This window comes from Brachyhypopomus gauderio, chromosome 5, assembly GCF_052324685.1.
Source record: "Brachyhypopomus gauderio isolate BG-103 chromosome 5, BGAUD_0.2, whole genome shotgun sequence".
NCBI lineage: Eukaryota > Metazoa > Chordata > Actinopteri > Gymnotiformes > Hypopomidae > Brachyhypopomus > Brachyhypopomus gauderio.
In genome coordinates this window covers 21,007,526-21,026,909 of record NC_135215.1, presented here as the reverse complement: position 1 = coordinate 21,026,909, position 19,384 = coordinate 21,007,526, and the positions used below count along the sequence as shown (strand labels likewise).

The window sequence follows — 19,384 nt, the reverse complement described above, 5'->3', positions numbered from 1 at the left end:
CGCCTCCGTCCACAGCGGCTGTGTTGTTGTTGTTTTGTGATGTCGTGTACGCCCCTCAGGTGGGCGGAGCCCGTGATCTGTTCCCACCTGATGGTCGTTTGTCTGTCTATATATGTCTTGTCGTCGTACCAGTTGACCGCTGGTCATTATATCCTTAATTTGGAGATAGTGCACGGGATTTAGGTTTGCACACTTTCTATTAAACCATCATTTTTCCCTGAGACTTGGCGTGATCGCTTCCTTTTCGTTGCTCACCCCCGCCCGTCACAACTTAAGACTATTCAAACTCATTTCATGCTTATGTTCGTTTCCTGTTTGCCCTGAATTAATCTTGATGTGATAAGACCTATTCAGACAATGAATGTTTTGCCTGGTTAAGTAAATGTAAAATAGATTTCAGTGTACTAATTAAAGTTTAAAGTATAAGACCTATTATATATAAAGCTACTTATATTTTATGTTCAATAATGGGAAAAGGGTCATATAAAAATAGCACTATATAACCTTATGGCCACATAATGATTAACATAATTCTGTTTATAAACCTGTTTTATAGATTTGAAGTGAAGGACATACATTTTAGATCAAGCCACACTAATACTGGGTATGTTACCCAACAGAGCAAGACAAAGACAATGTTAGTGAGAGTGAGGATTGTATTTCTCTGGTATTTCCCACACTGTGGTGTGATGAGAAAAGATTTATTATCAGAATATATCAAAGCTAAATTTCCATGGTAGATTATTGCAACTGAAGCCAGAAAACAACACTTTTAAGAGTAAGAGACTTCAAGATGTGAATGCTTTATTTATCATCTTGGATTACTTTCTGCTAAACCTTTGGACCATATATCAGTGTCATTAATTACAGAACATTGAAGAAACAAATAATATGTATAAGAATATATTTGGACACCTCCATCATTCACACTCACTGGGGTTTTCAAGCAATCTTTCAAAAAAAAAAAAAAAAAACAAACTTAGAAATCAAGCACCATTAATATCAGGTATGATACCAAACAGAGCGTGACGATTTCATACTATGTTGTCCACACTTTTAGGGGTGAGACACTTTTCCTCATCTTCTCCTCGTTCTCCCCTCTCCATGTCCAGGCCTCTCCTGCCCATCACCAGCACCACCACACCACCATGAACTACCTACGCAGGCGCCTGTCGGACAGCAGCTTCGTGGCCAATCTGCCCAACGGCTACATGATGGACCTGCAGAGGCCCTCTCCTCCACCCAGCTCCACAAGTTCCCCTGCCTCCCCCGCTACGGAGAGGAGGCAGCGGCCTGCTGGGCCTGCCCAGCCCCAACCCCAGCCCCTGCCCCAGCTCCTGCCCCAACCCCAGCCCCAACCCCAGCCTCAACCCCAGGCCCAAGCTCAGGCTCCGCCCATTGCTTCCGGAAGCTTCCTCAGCTCCTTCTCTAGCGTAGTGAAGACGGCTCAGATAGCCAGCGCTGTTCAGGCTAAAGCAGCAGCACACGGGGATGCCTCTTCGGTCAAGCAGACAGTCCGTAAGCCCAAAGTGCTGCTGGTCATCGATGATGTGCACACAGACTGGTAAGACCTTTTGCTTTAGATGTATATGTATTTGCTCTGAAAAACCCATTAAAAATCCATTATTTTAATGCTTAGGTGTGCAAAATGTTAAGAAGTTAAATATGGATATTAATATATATAATATACAGTATAATATTACAATATATCAGACTCATTACCACCTCAACGCAAAACATGTTGGGGCTAACGCGCAGGTCAGTAATGATAACTTAGCTGCTAAATGTATATAGTACGTGCAGTGTCGCCAGTCAACACTCGACCACATGTCAGACAAATTAGACAAATTGACCAATTCACTGGCGAGATGGATTGCTGTGGACTGTAGACCGCTCTCTGTGGTCGAAGGCTTAAGTAAGACGCAGCAAGCGCGCTACGGTCACTCGTGAAAGTATAATCCAGGCTTTACAAGAAGTGCTGCAAATTGCGTCAGCTGATGCAAGTTACGAACTGCCGTCCAGAAAGACAATGTCGAAGAAACTCCAGCAGCTGTATGATGAGGAAAGGGAAGTAAAACAGGTTATTGTTAAGAGCGCCACAAATGTGGCTCTGACTGGGGATCACTGGACCTCTGTTAGCAACAAGAATTATCTTGGTGTGACAGCTCATATTATAGATGATGAATGGAAGATCCAGTCATTTGCTTTGAGCATACAGAAGACCACTTCTAGGCACTATGGAGATGCCTGTAGCAGAGGCCTGGGAAATTAAAAAAAAAGTCTACCATCTTAAATGGTATTAAAAAACATCTTCTGATTTACTTCAGTTCTTCTTATTCTTCCAATTTTTTAAATTGCGTCCCACCCCATATATATATATATAATTTATCCAATTTTATTTTATCTACTTACAGTTTGACAATCGACATCTAAACAATTACAAAAATATAAGCAAATAAATTATTCAACCGTGTTTATTCAATCTGTGTTTGAAGGTGAAGGGTTAAGTGGAAGCCTGTGAGCCTGTGTCTCCCTCTATTAGGACTGTGATGCCTCCGCAGAATGTTGGTGATTGGTGGGCCCGTTGTTCATTCACAGAGGGCCTGGCAGTTATAATTCAGTGCAATACCAGTTTCAAATGACAGCAAAATTGACCAATCATATCTTCCCTCTTATTATGCGGGCTTAACTCTATGATCATTTCCGCCCGCTGTGGCGACGCTAGCTGTCGTTAGCGTACCACCGCTAGCTAGGTTCGATTCATTCCTTTGATGCCCTTGTGCGCGTTGTTTACATATTCCGCTTCCGAGGAACACGGAGCTGTGAGCCTGATTTGGGCGTCTGCCAAATGCCATAAAATGTAAATGTAAAAATGATGCTATCATAGACCAGACTCACTGAGAAATGTTTCTAGTACCTTGTTGAATCTATACCATAAGGATTAAGGCAGTTCTGAAGGCAAAAGGGAGTCCAACCCGGTACTAGCCAACTGTTTAGTCATATATCTATTAAAATGACTAAAAAAATCAGCTATTCAACATATAGCTATTATGACCTTTGCTTCTATAACTGCATATAGTCTTCAAGGTGTACCTAATAAAGTGGCCAGTGAGTGTGTGTGTGTGTGTGAGTGTGTATAAAGTACAATTAATATATAATTGTTTTAATTGTAATACAAAATTATTATATATAATATATATAATAATTGATTATTATATATACTAAATACAGACACCTTGAAAACAAAAGGCACTGAGTAAATTTTGACTCCATTCACAACTGAATCCTAACACAGACATGTTATATTAGGCTACGAACAGTCCATTAAGGAAAGAGGAAAGATTTACAACCTAGTGATAATGCTCCCACTGTTATTAGCTAGACTGGCTAATGAACCATGATACTTAGATGTTGTAGCACATTGCCAAGATGCTGTTTAAAGCTGGGATTTGTTTAGGAAAAAGTTACTTTAGATTGCCATAAAAGAACAAAAAAAAGTGAATATACTACTGCCACACAAGTCTTACTTAATTTTTCCTACCTTCCTTTCACCTGACCATTGGTGTAATGGTCTGGCACACCTATCTCAACTCAGTATGGTTTAGGAATGGTCCAGGAATGTTCCAGGAATGTTTAGTGAATGGTTCAGGTTGCTCCTCAGTCAGCTTTATTTTGAAACACTCAGATAAACATCTTAACTAAAGATTTATCTTATGGTGCTTGTTAAATAAAGCTGTTTAGAAAGTTTGCTGTTAAGTCTGTACTGCTTCAAGTCCTGCTATGTGAGCAAAGCAGTGCCCTTTGGCTGACTGAAGCCTTAGAAAGCTTCCTGAGAAACACTTCTACAGTGCATGTTGAGGGCCATGTTTGACGCTTGTGGAGGTGCAGTAATTTACTTTAACCACAAGGTGGGGCAATAGACTAACATGACAAATGAAAGACATGTTGCATTAGCCAGCAGCTCTCTGCACTACATGGAGCCAAAATGCACTGCAAACCGAAACTGTCTGCATGTTTTGACTTCAGGTTTCCTGGTGGATACCATTGACTTGTGCTCAGGTGTTTAATGTTGAGTCATTGATGTAAGGATAAAAGATCCAAACCGTAGTACTGCACCCTGATCCCCACCACCAACCTTGCACGCTCTGATATGGAGTTCTTCTTTTCAAAAGAAGGCATAGGAAAAGTATCCTCGTGACTGTCATTTGATTTATTCCTGACCTCCTGACCTATGGAGTAAGACTCCTTACTAATCTTACTAACATTAAATTCACACATTCATACGGTGGCCCTGAAAGCCCATCGCGCTGCACTACAAATACACAAAGCAAATGCATCAAAATGACAATGCGTGTGCTACATTTCAGAAACTCGCTGCAAATTCAGAAACGCTGCAAACAACAGTTGTGGTATACTGTATAACACAACTGAAACTGTATAACACAACTATTGTTTATGGCTAAAAACCTACAATCCCTGCGTAAAGTAATTTGTCCAGAAACACTTCCGTTGTGTTGTGGCTGGATGTGGCTGTAGCGCATGCGTTGTGATTTTGATGAATTTGCTTTGCGTATTAGCAGTGCATTTGTCCTTTGCAGTGCAATGGGTTTTCAGGGCCACCGTACATTCATACTGTTAGTAGATAATGATGTCAATGCATTTCATGTGAATGAGATGAGTTAATCTCTTTCTCTCAGACACGTGGTCATCAACAGACTGTGAGTGTCATTCTGGTTTCATGAGAATTTAATGTGAAACTCAAACTACAATCTTTTAATCTGTTTTGTGTGAAAGACAGGGGTTTATTGATTCCCCCAGGCCAATACATTTGTGCTGTATATTTATTATATATTGTAATTAAATTAAATTAGTTTATATATTGTGTTTCTCTGTTTAGGTGACAAACAGTATTGTTTATAATGATATTGTTTGTCAATTGGTTATCCATCTATCTAAGAATATTTTCTATTTGAAATCTCTTCTCTAGCACTAAATGTCTATGCTAATACTATACTAGCTAAGGATACTTTTCCTGTTAGAAATCTGATAGATTCCATAAATGTAAAGGTGCCCAAAAGTAGCCAAGAACATTTAAAGGAATTTATTTTCTTATACCATTTTGCATTTCTTAATTTTACATTTTGTGCACTATTCATAATCCATAGTGCTTATCTCGAAACATGCAAAGTGTGATGGGCAAGGAGTGCAAAATAAAAAGGAAGCGATCACGCCAGTCTCAGGGAAAAAGGAGGATAAATAATAAGAATAGAATAGATAAAGAATAAATAAAACCCATGTCACCATCCAAATCAAGGATACAGTAACCAGCGGCCCACTGGTACAAAGAGAAGACATATATAGACAGACAAATGACCCTCAGGTGCGGGGGATTATAGTAGGCTCCTCCCACCTGAGGGACGAACACAACGCAACAACAACAGGACAACATGAAATACTCATGTTGTTGATGTAGGCGGCCGCCAGGGGGGCCCCGTATCATGACACAAAGTAACAGTTCAGCAGTTCTGAAGTGAAAAGTTATTTCATGGTCACATTGATCACTTAATATCACATAGTTAATATCAAATAGTTAATATCACATGGTGTGATAATGTGATACCTGGGTGGGATTGAGTCATTCCCTGCTTGTATTCAATTATAATATTAATGGTCTATAATGCAACCCCATCTATGGTGGATGATACGGTTAAAATAAAAGAAACAAAACTCTGGTTGGAACAGTGAATAGCAACTACAGTGGAAATTGCCATTACAATTTAACTTCGTTAACCTCTTTCACCACATTGGATGATAAAGTTCTGTGGGATATAACAGGAGAGTTTCTCGACATGAGTGGATAGAAAATAATGCTTAGAAAATAATAGTTAGGGAACTATTGTCCTCAATGCCTATGGTTGTATGTGTGGATTGTTTGGCAGTCTCTTGAGTTAACAAGAAAAAACAAAATGATGTCACATGATGATTCTTTCATATTTTTTGTGTCCAGCTGGTACAGTGCAGCTTTCTGTGCATGCACACAAAAACTACAAACACCCCTCGAAGATGACCTCAGTGGGACAATAGACTTCTTTACATGTGTGTGTGTGTGTGTGTGTGTGTGTGTGTGTGTGTGTGTGTGTACACACACAGACACAAAGTCAGGCATCAGCGAAACTCTGAGCTCAGCTCTCAGAGATTTAGCCACAGAGACCAATTTGACATTTCAGTAACAATAAGGCTTTATCGACTTCCCTGTTGCACTGTTAGGTCCCAAATACTGAATATAGCTGGCTAGCTCTTCTCAGAATTTCTCAGTTTTTTTTTCTTGTGAACATCAGCAAGGAATGTCTTGCACCAAACCAGATGTTAAAATCGTTTGCAAACTAAAACACCTGTAAGCTGGAGCTAATAGCCTTCAGATGTACATTTACAAAGTGCTCCAGGTAGAGCCAAAATGGCACCTTCACTCCAGACCAGAACCATCATACGATAACAATGATCATTCATTCCCTGGTTGTATTACATGAGGCCCATATTAAGGCCTAGTTTTGTATACTTTGCCTACTGCAGTCATCAAGTCAATAGCGAGCTTTCAATGTCTGTCTGTAGAGTTGAGAGGGGAGGGTAAGGCCTGCCTGAGCCTGTCTCCCTCTCTGTCTCCCTCTCTGTCTTCCTTGTCTGTCTTCCCTCTCTCCCTCTCTGTCTCCCTCTTGCTTCCTCTGTGGGCATTCCAGAACAGAGGCATCGTGTAGCTTGGAGACCCAGTGGCCCCTGACGGACTCGACCCGGTTCTCAGCTCACCCTCTCTTTGTGGGCCTCAGTGATGCCACACACATCAGCTTTCACCAGAGCATCTCCATCTCCCTCTCATTCCTCCCTCAGCCTGTCACTTTCTCTCTTTTTCTTGCAGTCTCAGTACACTCTGGTTTCTCTTGTGCGTTCTCTTTCCCTAGTTTCCTGTCTGTCTCTCGGTCCATGTCTTTCTCTCTGTAGTTCTGTCTCTCTCTCTTTCTCTTTCACTCATTCCTGGTAAATCTCTTATTGAAAATGTCTTTCTCCTGGTAAATGTCTTAATGAGATTCTTGCAAAGGTCATGCTCCATGTTCTGAAGTGTGTAGTGTGTAGTTCTTTAGTGAAACAACACTTGACTAGTAATATATCACTAGCCATGTTTCATGGCCTAGACTAAGAAAGTTTTTGATGACTTTAAGATGACCTGGGATTTTGCATCAGAAAGCCAGATCACTCACTTCTCAATTTTTCCACAACCATAAACTGGATGGTTTGTTTTGGCCAGTGACAAGCCATGATTGTCCATATGTACACACCAGACATTTGGTCCTGCCAAGGTTGACTAGACTGTGTGTTGATCAATACACAGAAGAAGTGTGAGTAAGGGCCAGGCTGACACTCAGGTCCTTTAGAGCTACAGTGTGTGGTATGCTTCTTCACCGACTCAAACATGTCTCTAAATACCAGAGAACGAATTGGTTTATCTGGGGCTGACATGGTTCAGCAGATGGCTGATGTTAAGGTCAAGATGCTGCTTGAGTCGCACTAGAGTGCACAAAAGCGCAAAAGTTGAACTCACGACGAGACAGATATCCTTAAATGGAGCAGATCCTGTGTTTTGAGTAAATTTGGGTAATTCTAAAAAAGAATGTGTGGCATTGTCCAACCTCAGACATTTCACTAGACCAAGTGTATTTTCTGAGAATAATTCTGATAAATGTGCCAAGAACCTCTTGTTTACACAGTGAATAAGCTCACGTTTCGACCTGGTCCACATACACACAAATAAATAAAGTGTTCATATGAAACATTGAATGACTCTTTGTAATAAACAGCTAAAGAAAAAATGAATTTGGTGTGCATTTTTTCCTAAAGATTTATTCCTCTTTTTATTTGCCAGGGCAAAGTATTTTCGAGGGAGGAAGCTGAATGGAGAGTATGAGATCCATGTGGAACAGGTGGGTTCAACATGTTTATCTATAGGGACATTCTACCCATCTGTGATCATATTCAAAAGGCTGATCCAGCATCAGTTCTACTGATCTTAAGCCAATGGAATGTTTTGGATTCAACACTTACTTTTAAGCTGCATGCTGAATACCCTTCTAGATGTGCTGGAAATGGGCTGGTTTACCATTGCCTGAACTGAAATATGCACAAATATGTCTTGTAAACAGCAGGCTTTGTAAACAAAGGGCTTTGTAAACAACAGGACTTATAAACTTCCACAGAGGTGAACTGCTAGACAGATACAGAAACTTCACTAAAAGTTTCATTGTAGCATCATGCCTTTACACATCAGTCTGCTGAGGTATCGGTTGCACGTTTAGGGGGATTGTTATTGGACTTTAAAGTGGAATGGTCAGAGATCATCATGCTAAATGGTATTGCAACTTCACATTCTTGTTAAATTGGCCGTTTCATTTGTTGCAGCAAGTCAAAGTCAACTCCAAGCAGCTTTCCACAGCAACCTGCATGGAACCTCACTGTTACGTTATCACATGTTCAGAACCTTACGACAGCCCTGCCAATGCCCACAGCATGTAGCATTACCCATAGTCTAGACACTCGCTATTTTACCGGACTGATAACATCGCGCTGCATTTGCTGTACATCTGCAAGCCATTGAGCGGACGCGGCTTGTGTTTGAAAGGAGCTGGTGGGAGTTTTATGGGAGACGAAGATCAGAGTGGGTAGCCAGAAGGGAAAGGTTAAAGGCTGTGTGTTTGCTTAGCACACATTGTTGTGGTCTCATCTATCTGCTGGAGGAAAGGTGGTTGGGTGTTGTTTGGTAGAGGGGCAGCAGGGAAGGGGGGTGCGGGGAGGGGGGAGTGAACAAGTGTTTGCAGGCTGCGGCATCCCACTCGGCCACAGTAGTAACATGAGGTTAATTAAAGGCTTTAAATCTACAGTGAAAGACTGTAGTCTGATTTTCACACATACTGTAAGTCTCCATCCAAACACCACACTTTTAATTTGTTCCAATCCCCCATGGCAACATCCAGCCCGACCCAGATGTCTGTTTTTGTTGTCTAGAGATTGCTTCTTTTGTTGCCACAGTTACTGTTTATTTGCATCCTTCCTTTGGTGTGTTCATACCCATTTTGCAAGCTCTCCACCCAAACATGAAGCTAAAGGAAGACTGAGCTCGGTGACAGAGCACCACAGTCTGAGGCAACTTCAATAACATCTCAAGCTTCCTCATTGTCCCCTTACGTCCTTTCTCTCCCACATGTTACTCTGTGCCTGTGTTGGTGCCTTGTGCGTCCTGCTGCCATATAAGGTGGAATCTGACTCCTTGGAGGGCACTGCTAGCTCGAGACCACCCAGTGCACCAGGAGGCCTGTCTGCGGGGCCTGAGGAGATCTTGAGCGAGTGAAAGAGAGCGAGATTCGTTTTACTGTGATGCTTTTTGATTGGACATACAGCTGGTTTTACTCGTATTCTCATTCACTATCACTGACATCAAAGCATCAAAGAAAATTGAGTTTCTTTAGATTCTTTAGAAACCATAAGGTGATTATTAAGTACACTGAGAAGTCAAACACAGTTCATTTACCTTTGGGCAGATGAACATTTTTTCTTGGAGTCTGAGCATTGTTTTTCTAAATTTGGTCCAGGAACACTTGGTTCTGCCAGGTACTCTTTTGTAGAATGTTCTGTATTAAAATTTCCCATAGCTATATGATTTGTATTGTATAAACTTAATCATAATCATTAAAAATAATAGCCACATTAACTGCATCTGGAACATTGGAATACTTTGTCTGCTCTAATCTATGATTAAACTTTCTTTACTTTCATCATGACTCAATGCAGCCTACATAGGAATCGATACATTTATGTGACCCACAGACATTTAAGCTGGGAATCTTTTTTAGGTGTTTGAACAAGTTTCTTCAGAGATAAGAAATTGCTCTGTTTTTTATGCCACTGAGGTGATGACTTCCCCCAAATGCACGAATTGGCTCAGTGGTCAGTGAAACTACGGGAAACGTCATGTTACATAGATGCTGTCAGACCGGGCAACCTTTCCTGCTTGGGGGCCTTTGGGAATTGCTGTGTTGTGGCTTTTTAAAAAAAAAAAAAGGCTGTGTCCTACTTGCCAGTGCCAAAATCCAAGTACAAAGATCAAGTCCAGTCAGGTGTGTAGGTGGCAAAATGCCGCCTACTGATTAGGGTCTGGCTGACCGTATTGCCTGATTATACCAGCACTCTCTATCCTGACTTGACTCATGGCTGTCGTGGTCTCCTCCACTTCACTGGTACTCTGAACTTTTTTATCTGCTGATAAATTGCTGAGATACTGTTCTTTGTCAGAGCTTGTGCATAATCTTTAAGACACTGACAGGCCAGAGCTCTCTGTGCTCTCGCCGACCAGAGACTTGAGTTTAACAACAAATGCTCTTCCATTCCTTGGGTGGTTTTGTGTGGCCCTCTTTGGACTTGTATGGGCTCAACAGTTTTGCCCATTCTGGTGGAGAGTGAAAACCTAGGCAAGTGGGAACCTTAATGATATGTGTAAAAGAGCAACTGAACAGATCATAACAGTTACAGATGAATGAAGGAACATAGTTATTATCCCACTGGAATATTGATGGCAGCAGCCTGGTATAGAGGGGAAGCAAGACGAGTCATAGCAATTAGGAGAATTGAACAAATTGTTCAAATTGCCCATGGATGTTCAGTAGGTTCAACCCACATTCTTGTCCATTGACCGGGCATGTTGTCAGGGAACACATCTGTTAGGCAGGCCTGTGACCTCACTGCAGCCTAGTTCTTCCCTAACCAGGGCAAAATGGAGCTAGCTGAGTTGGGGTTATCTATCCCCTTCAGCCCTGTGCTCATAGTGTCAGCCATCTGGGTCGATACTCTGCATGATTTCAGAGTTTTGGCAAAAGCCGGTGCAGGTAGGGGCCTCACCGTGTCATTTCTAGCGCCTAACTGGACCTCACTCAAAGCCCCATTGCATATAAAACACACTTTGAGTAAATGTGTGAAATGGATTTTCTAAGTCAAATGTAGTGCTTTACCTTGGTGACGGGAATGTGACCCTCTCAATTTAAGAGGCAACAATCCCACGGAAGACTGGTCTTTGTTCAATGATTGAAACATTTCCAACATTTCAATAGTGTTTATTTTATAAGAGCCATATTAGAGCCTCAAGAAAAAGCACATTTGAGAGAGGTTCAAGGTCAGAGTGCTGACTGTGATTTGGTCAGAGTGAAAAACAGCTCACTGGGACTGTGTTTAGCTGAAAGCAATTTGATTAAAGGAACAGCTCTGCATTATGTGGAATTCTGTTTTTGATGATGTAATGTGCCAGCTTTGAGTTATGAGTTCATTTTTTATTTTTTTATTTACCCACAGAACATTAGAGCATAGGAATTTTTACAGTGTTTTTACTGAGATGTAGGGCATAACATATGATGATGTGTGCTGTTAGAGTTTGGCAATAACCGTAGATTAGCCACGTAGAGGTATCAGTGTTGTTTGTCAATCTCTGATCACATGACCGTGAAAGGCACCTTGCCTACTTCAATCTAATGACAGCCATTAACTTCAGTTCCAAAAATACCTTTCAGGATTCCAGATGGGCTTTGTAACCGCAGACTTGGAGGGAAGCAGAGAGAGAGAGAGAGAGAGAGAGAGAGAGAGAGAGAGAGAGAGAGAGAGAGAGAGAGAGAGAGAGAGAGAGAGAGAGAGAGAGAGAGAGAGAGAGAGAGTGTGTGTGTATGCGTGTGTGGTTCTGTATTGGGAGGGGTGGATAACAAATCTGTTGCCATGTATGAGGCACACGAATGGGTTTCAGATGAGAATGACTGACATTTTGTGGTTCTTGCAGAAAATGCACAGACTGGAGTTCAGGCACACCATTACTCTTTTTGTCAGCCTTTCTTTGCCTGAGTGTTTCTTTGTCTTGTCAGTCCTTGCCTGAGACCTGGCCTTGTCTCTCCAAGCTTCCTTACACTCCATGGGACTAAGGATCACAACTGATTTCCTGAAGAAAAATACTAACTCATCCCATCTCAGGTTACAATTGCCATACCTAAGTCCCGCCCACAACTGTCAACAATAAATGTAGATACGAACAAGATTAGATGTCAAATATCCTAAGCCAAACTGTCAGGGTTTCACATAGGACCCAGCCCTCTCATGTAACTCATAATAACCTTCTTCACAGTAGGCACCTCCCTTCATTAGTGATTCACTGAATTAAGCCCAGGATAATTCTAGAATGCTTAACAGTGCTGTCTGGTGCCCCAGATCTAGCCCCCCCCCCTTCCCCCAAGCTCATTTTTAAACCACAGACATATCACTTAACAAACATCTTTAAATGTAAACCCATATGGCTTCCTTGGTAACTTAAGGTCATACCCAGACATACTGACACTATTAATGCATGCACAGTGACACCAGTTCTATATGGACTTTGTGTCCTATACCAGCACATTAATACACACTGAATTAAACTGCCAATACTTACCCACTGTGCTGCCCAAATGCAGCCAATCACTCACAAATCCATAAGATCCAATATGCCCTCTCAATCCACTAAGGCTGTCCCCAGCCTCACTAGCACAGTAAAGGCAGTAAAAGTGCTGCCAATTCCATATGGATTTTGTCCACCAAACACTTCTTAAACACCAGTTTATCCTTTTGCAATCTTTTTGCGAGGATCTGTGTCTGCATATCTGCAAACATATGCAGGCGTCATATGCAGACATTCACATAGGTGTCAGCCAACAAACATTAACATAACATGAACATGTGTACACCATCTGGATCTACCATTCCAGACATGACAAGTGCTCTGCCCAGTCATTTATGTACCTGAGACACCATAAAGATTCAGCCAGTCCAATTTATGCTGCATTTTCCCAAATAGCCTGTGCTGACCTCATCCACAGCCACTAATAAACACTTTCAGCTACTATGGATAATTCCTTCACAGCTACAATGAACTCCATGACAAACCATACAGAGCAATCAAGGATTCTGCAGACTCAGCAGTTTTGGGAGCTTTCTTGTGAATTCTGTGAATTTCATTTCACTTCAGATAGAATTGTATTAATATACAATTCTAAAATGACAGGGATGATTACATTTAAGAGAATGATCATGAGTAAGTGCAGGATCAATGTGCATAAATCTAAATAAATACAGGAGTACACACGTCACCACTTTTCTACAAGCAAAATGTTACATGTTATCTAAAAAGGGCTTTTCTGGCAAAGGCCAAAATTGGAAATAATTGCAGAAATGATGTTAATGCTCTTCAAATATGGTCTCCTTTCTCTTCTTGGCCAGCTTCATATTAGTCCTGCCAGCTCAGAGGTCTACCACTAGATGACATCAATACAGATAGCAGTGCTGGTTAAAGTGGAGGGAAACAGCATTTGTCTCATGGACCCCCTTCCTGTTTTCCTTTCCCAGTGCAGGAACGGGTCCAAAAGCCGCCTGAATGTGTTACCCTGACTGTAACTATGGCAGCCTGAATCTTGCCCCATGCTGATGCACAGCTCATCCCTCGACCAATAGGGTTGACTGATGTGACTTGTTCTGTGCTAGTCAGCCAACGGGGTTGACTGATGGTTCCCTTTCTTAGCACGCCAGCCAATTGCTGCTGGATTTGAGACGCTACAGTTTCTTGCCCAACAAGTGCCCACTCTCTGGTTTTATCTGGTCACAGACAATGTCTGCGTAGGCTCCCACTAAGAGATTGTGCCTGTGCGTTTGGGGTGCTTATGAACTCAGTATGTGTATATGTGTTTATGAGTGGGCTGCGTGCATCTTTAAGATATTCCATTGGCAAAATGAATGAAGAGGAGTGCACAGATGTTGCTTTCAGCGCTTTCTCTACATAGAGGATCTGAAAAGGCACAGGGCCAAATGCAGGTTCCTAATGTTGCTTTCAGTTCTGTCTCAACAGCGAATATACGAAACAACACAGGACCAAATGCAGGTTCTTGAGGCACACCAAGTGATGCTCGCATCCTTAATATATGAGATAAACACAACAAATGCTTGTGAATAAAATATCATAAAAATAGGTAGGCTATATAAAAAACTAAACAAAATATGGTTCATTTGATTTAGATTTACAAGCCAATGTTTCAGATACTGCTTATATTACTTCTGTCTAAAATGCTACAAAGCATGATATATTTAGCATGATGTACCTGTTAATCACTTTTAAAGTGGAGCTTCTGGAATTGTCACTACATGAATGGCATATTTTAGAACAAACCATATGCTGTCAGTTCATCATGACTTCCACTGCAGTGTGTAGTACAGCAGTTGTTAATGACAGGCCTCTGCCAGTCTGTCTGCAATAAAAGCTTAGACACCTCTTGAAGTTACAGTCATAAATAGAATAAAAGGAACTTGAAAGTTCACTATTACTGTTCATCATGTATGCAAAAAATGGTTGTTTTGTTAATTTGATATAAATGTTTATGTATATTACCATAATACTCTCAAATTAATTAATTAACATTCTATTGTCATTTCAAATATTTTAGGACATCTCTTTTGCATATGAGATTAAATGTACTTGTTTAAACACCATGAAGCCCACAACCTACTTGGATACGAAATATACATTATTGCTGTGTGTATTGTACCAAAATATTGTGCTTCAGTGGCCGAGTCTGTAGATTTTTTCTCTTCATTCCTGTGTGGGTAAAAGTGACTGGATTACAGCCCCATTGCACCTAATCAAGTCATTCAGTTCAGTGATCCATTCAAGGAACTAGAAGAGCAGAGCATGTTAGTCTTGTCTGATATAGATTGATGTGATCTCAACTTGTATTCCTCAAGATAAAATAATATAATGTCACTTCTTCCTGCTTGCATTTATAGTCCTATAATTTCCTTTCCTGTCTGTCCATTTCAGCTGTCTTTCCCAGGCAAACAATCTCCTTCCTCCCACTGGGTGTAATTTTCTGAGCTTGATTAAGCCATTAAGGTTGCCTGGTTACAGATCGTCACAAGGCCTTAGCCAGGCAGAAAGAGCTAACTCAGTTTGGCCTTCTCCCTCACATTAAAAGGCTCTGGAATGACTGTCTTGGAAGAGTGATGTTCAGGGGTTTACATACCACTGCATGCTGTCTCATGCATAAGAACATATTTGTGCCCTGTACGTTTAGTTAAAAAAATGGATCTGTCCTACACATTTCAGGGATTGTCATTATTTCAGGTGACCAGTTGTTATTTTCCATAATATGATGACAAAGGAAATCCCTACTCTGTGTTCTTCATGAAATCATATATCAAATCAAATATTGAATACAATTTTCTGCATTTTTTTTTCCACAGGCTGAATTTTCAGAAATCAATCTGGCATCCAGTGTTACCACTGGCTGCATGGTCAATGTGCAGGTCCCACGAGCTGGCACCAAAGTTGTCAGGTAAGAACTTAACATAGTCCTTATGAAGAGATCTCCACGGTAGAGGTCTGCACTCCCGCGGTAATCCCGCGGGACCCGACAGAATATCTTGCGGCGCGGGACAGAATTTAATTGTTATTGGCGGGAGTGGGAGTTTAATTAGTCCAAGCGATGCGGGAGCGGGACCACATATACATGTAGAAAAATTCCGCAAATTAATAGTCTAGAAAATTATAATAATAACAACGCAATGATTTCCATGCATAAGGAACAGGACGAAAACAACTAATCATTCAGTAAGTAAGCAATAAACGAATTCAAAATATTGGCTAAGCAACTGATCACGTGAATATGAAGTGTGCGTCATTTTGTCATTTTGATACCGAAATGGCAGAGACTGTAGATGGTCAACCAGTTTCAGCTGTGGAAAATTCAATTCAAATTCAAAACAGGCGAATACACCACAATTAAGCCAGCTACAGGAAAGTCTGATGTATGGAAGTCATATTCCATTGTAATTAATGGAGATGGAAATCGTCTACCATTTGCTTGTTGTGATAGATGTCAGAAAGTGTTGGTGTACGTCACCTGACGGCATGTGTTTGGACTGTGGTAAGAAATGGGACAGCGCGATCCATCAATATATTGCTGTTTTAATAAATACATAAGAAAATTTCAAGTACTAAATCTACACTGCTAAAAAAATAAAGGGAACACTTAAACAACACAATATAACTTCAAGTCAACCACACTTCTGTGAAACCAACCTGTTCAGTTAGGAAGCAACACGGATTGTGAATCAATTTCACCTGCTGTTGTGCAAATGGAATAGACAACAGGTAGAAATGAGAGGCAATTAGCAAGACCCCCTATAAAGGAGTGGTTCTGCAGGTGGGGACCACAGACCACTTCTCAGTACCTATGCTTTCTGGCTGATGTTTTGGTCACTTTTGAATGTTGGTGGTCCTTTCACACTCGTGGTAGCATGAGACGGACTCTATAACCCACTCAGGTAGTGCAGCTCATCCAGGATGGCACATCAATGTGAGCTGTGGCAAGAAGGTTTGCTGTGTCTGTCAGCGTAGTGTCCAGAGGCTGGAGGCACTACCAGGAGACAGGCCAGTACACCAGGAGATGTGATGAAGGCCGTAGGAGGACAACAACCCAGCAGCAGGACTGCTACCTCCGCCTTTGTGCAAGAAGGAACAGGAGGAGCACTGCCAGAGCCCTGCAAAATGACCTCCAGCAGTCCACAAATGTGCATGTGTCTGCACTAGGGTTGCAACGGTATGAGATTTTCACGGTATGATAACAATCTCAGAAAATACCGCGGTATCACGGTTATCACGGTATCACATATTGTTACATATATTATTAAAAGATACACTGCCCCTTAAAGAAATTACAATTTTGTTCAATAAAGTATTTATTGTAAAAACCTTAACTATTGTATACAAAATGTCTCCTTAAAAAAATAAGCTGTACACCTGTTTATATAAATACTGCAAAATTAGAGAAACCTAGATCATGGATTTCAGTAGGCCTACAATTATTTAAGTTTAAATTATTTAATATCTGATAAACTGAGCCTGGGTCAGTGTCTGATCAACAACTGATCAAAAATGTCCGTTTTACTGCCAAGTTGGAATATAACCAGATACTGCAGAAAGAGAGGATTTATTTCTGACATGATCCTCACAATTTTAAGGCTTTCACACGAGTCTGGTTTTAACATATGAAAAACAGGCACGTCAGAATTAGAAAATGAATGCATGTAAATTAATGGCGTCTTTCACATCCATTGAAAGCAAGGACCTTAAAAAGCTAGGTTTATACTTTCGCGAGTGACCGTAGTGCGCGACTCCGCACACCTCGCACGTTCATACTTGCCGCTACTTTGTTTCACAACAAATATCTGTCTGACTGAACAGTTCTCTTGTATTACGTTAACAAATACGAGCCTCTTGTAATTCCAGGACGAAACATGAGAGAACGTGAAGACGTTGAGATTGGGCGTTTTGAAAATAAACAACCATTAAATAATGTGATAAAAGTCGTTTTGAGTATATGTATAAATATTTAACTTAATTGAGTTTAACGTGCTGGGAAATATTGAAATGGACCTTGAAAGTGATGTACAAGTGCTTAAATTCCACATTATAATATTGTATGAAGCCTGCAAACATGACTTTTTCATTACGTTGAGACGTGGCGCGCGAAGTTACAAAATTTGAGAGGTGCACGACCTATTCTCACTGCTGTGTGCTGAGTAGCTGAACCGGAGCGGAGTTGCGCATGCGCGGGTGAGTTTCTCCGCTGGCTTGCCTTTTACCGGTAATAAGCAAACGCACATGGTATGATAACCGTGCATTTTAATACCGCGTTATACCGTGAAACCGGTTACCGCTGCAACCCTAGTCTGCACAAACAGTTAGAAACTGACTCCATGAGAATGGTATGAGGGCCCGACGTCCACAGATGGGGGTTGTGCTCACAGCCCAACACCGTGCAGGACGCTTGGCATTTGCCAGAGAACAACAGGATTGGCAAATTCGCCACTGGCCCCTTGTGCTCTTCACAGATGAAAGCAGGTTCACACTGAGCACATGTGACAGACGTGACAGTCTGGAGACGCCGTGGAGTGCGATCTGCTGCCTGCAACATCCTTCAGCATGACCGGTTTGTCAGTGGGTCAGTAATGGTGTGGAGTGGCATTTCTTTGGAGGGACGCACAGCCCTCCATGTGCTCACCAGAGGTAGCCTTACTGCCATTAGGTACCGAGATGAGATCCTCAGACCCCTTGTGAGACCATGTGCTGGTGCGGTTGGCCCTGGGTTCCTCCTAATGCAGGACAATGCTAGACCTCATGTGGCTGGAGTGTGTCAGCAGTTCCTGCAAGATGAAGGCATTGAAGCTATGGACTGGCCCGCCCGTTCCCCAGACCTGAATCTGATTGAGCACATCTGGGACACCATGTCTCGCTCCATCCACCAACGTCACGTGGCACCACAGACTGTCCAGGAGTTGGCGGATGCTTTAGTCCAGGTCTGGGAGGAGATCCCTCAGGAGACCATCCGCCACCTCATCAGGAGCATGCCCAGGCGTTGGAGGGAGGTCATGCAGGCACGTGGAGGCCACACACAATACTGAGCCTCATTTAGACTTGTTTTAAGGACATTACATCAAAGTTGGATCAGCCTGTAGTAGGGCTGAACGATTTTGGAAAATAATCTAATTGCAATTTTTTATCTATAAATTGCGATTGCGATTTAAAATCGCGATATTTTCCCACTGTTTTCAGGAAACTCTGTTTCGGCATTTTTTATACAGCTCAGATTCAGGGTTGGCAACTTTTCAAGATCGCTTGGAGTGAGACTTGAACCTGGAGTGGGTGGCGAACGTAATTTGTTATGGGGGGGGGGGGGGGGTAAAATGGACTAAATTTAAGCATTATTATTATAGCGTGATCGATCGCCTGTGGTTGGCGCCAGAGCGAACGAGTAACTTTTTAGTCTAAGACGCTCAATGCGTGAGAGTTGGCAACCCTGCAGGTATAGCAACTTGGCTAAAATATGTGCGTGAGGGCATTTGGTAGCGCATATCCAGTGTGTTTAACAAAGCCATGAAGCCGGGCTTGTTCACTATATTAACGGACATCATGTCTTTCACTATGAACTCCGTTACTGCCCGAGTTATTTCAGCGTGCCGCTTCGAATTATATCCATAAGGAGTTACACTTTCAAACGGTTCGGTCAGTGAACCCTGTCTGCTGGACCGCGGTCAAGCTATCCGCACTTTTGCGATTCATCCATGCTTTAAATCTTATTGCGCCTATATGCGTGTTTACGGTAGTTCGCTGCTCACCGCGTACTAAGGCTGTATAAGCACAGAGAAACACTTTTGCGTATTTGAAGATGCAGCACTGGTTGTTGGCATTTTAGCCTTACAAATATCATACGAGGATTTGTGGTGTTTTTTT

General features: G+C 41.8%; 1 protein-coding gene across 1 annotated transcript in view; it reads left to right on the top strand.

The window, feature by feature from the left end:
- syn3 (synapsin III) overlaps positions 1–19,384 on the top strand; it is a 108,256-nt gene that overhangs the window by 14,570 nt on the left and 74,302 nt on the right. Inside the window, exons 2-4 of the mRNA XM_077006416.1 lie at positions 1,113–1,564; positions 7,913–7,970; positions 15,334–15,425. Coding sequence (XP_076862531.1) covers positions 1,149–1,564; positions 7,913–7,970; positions 15,334–15,425 — 566 coding nt within the window. The 5' untranslated portion in view covers positions 1,113–1,148. The remainder of the gene's footprint in view (positions 1–1,112; positions 1,565–7,912; positions 7,971–15,333; positions 15,426–19,384) is intronic.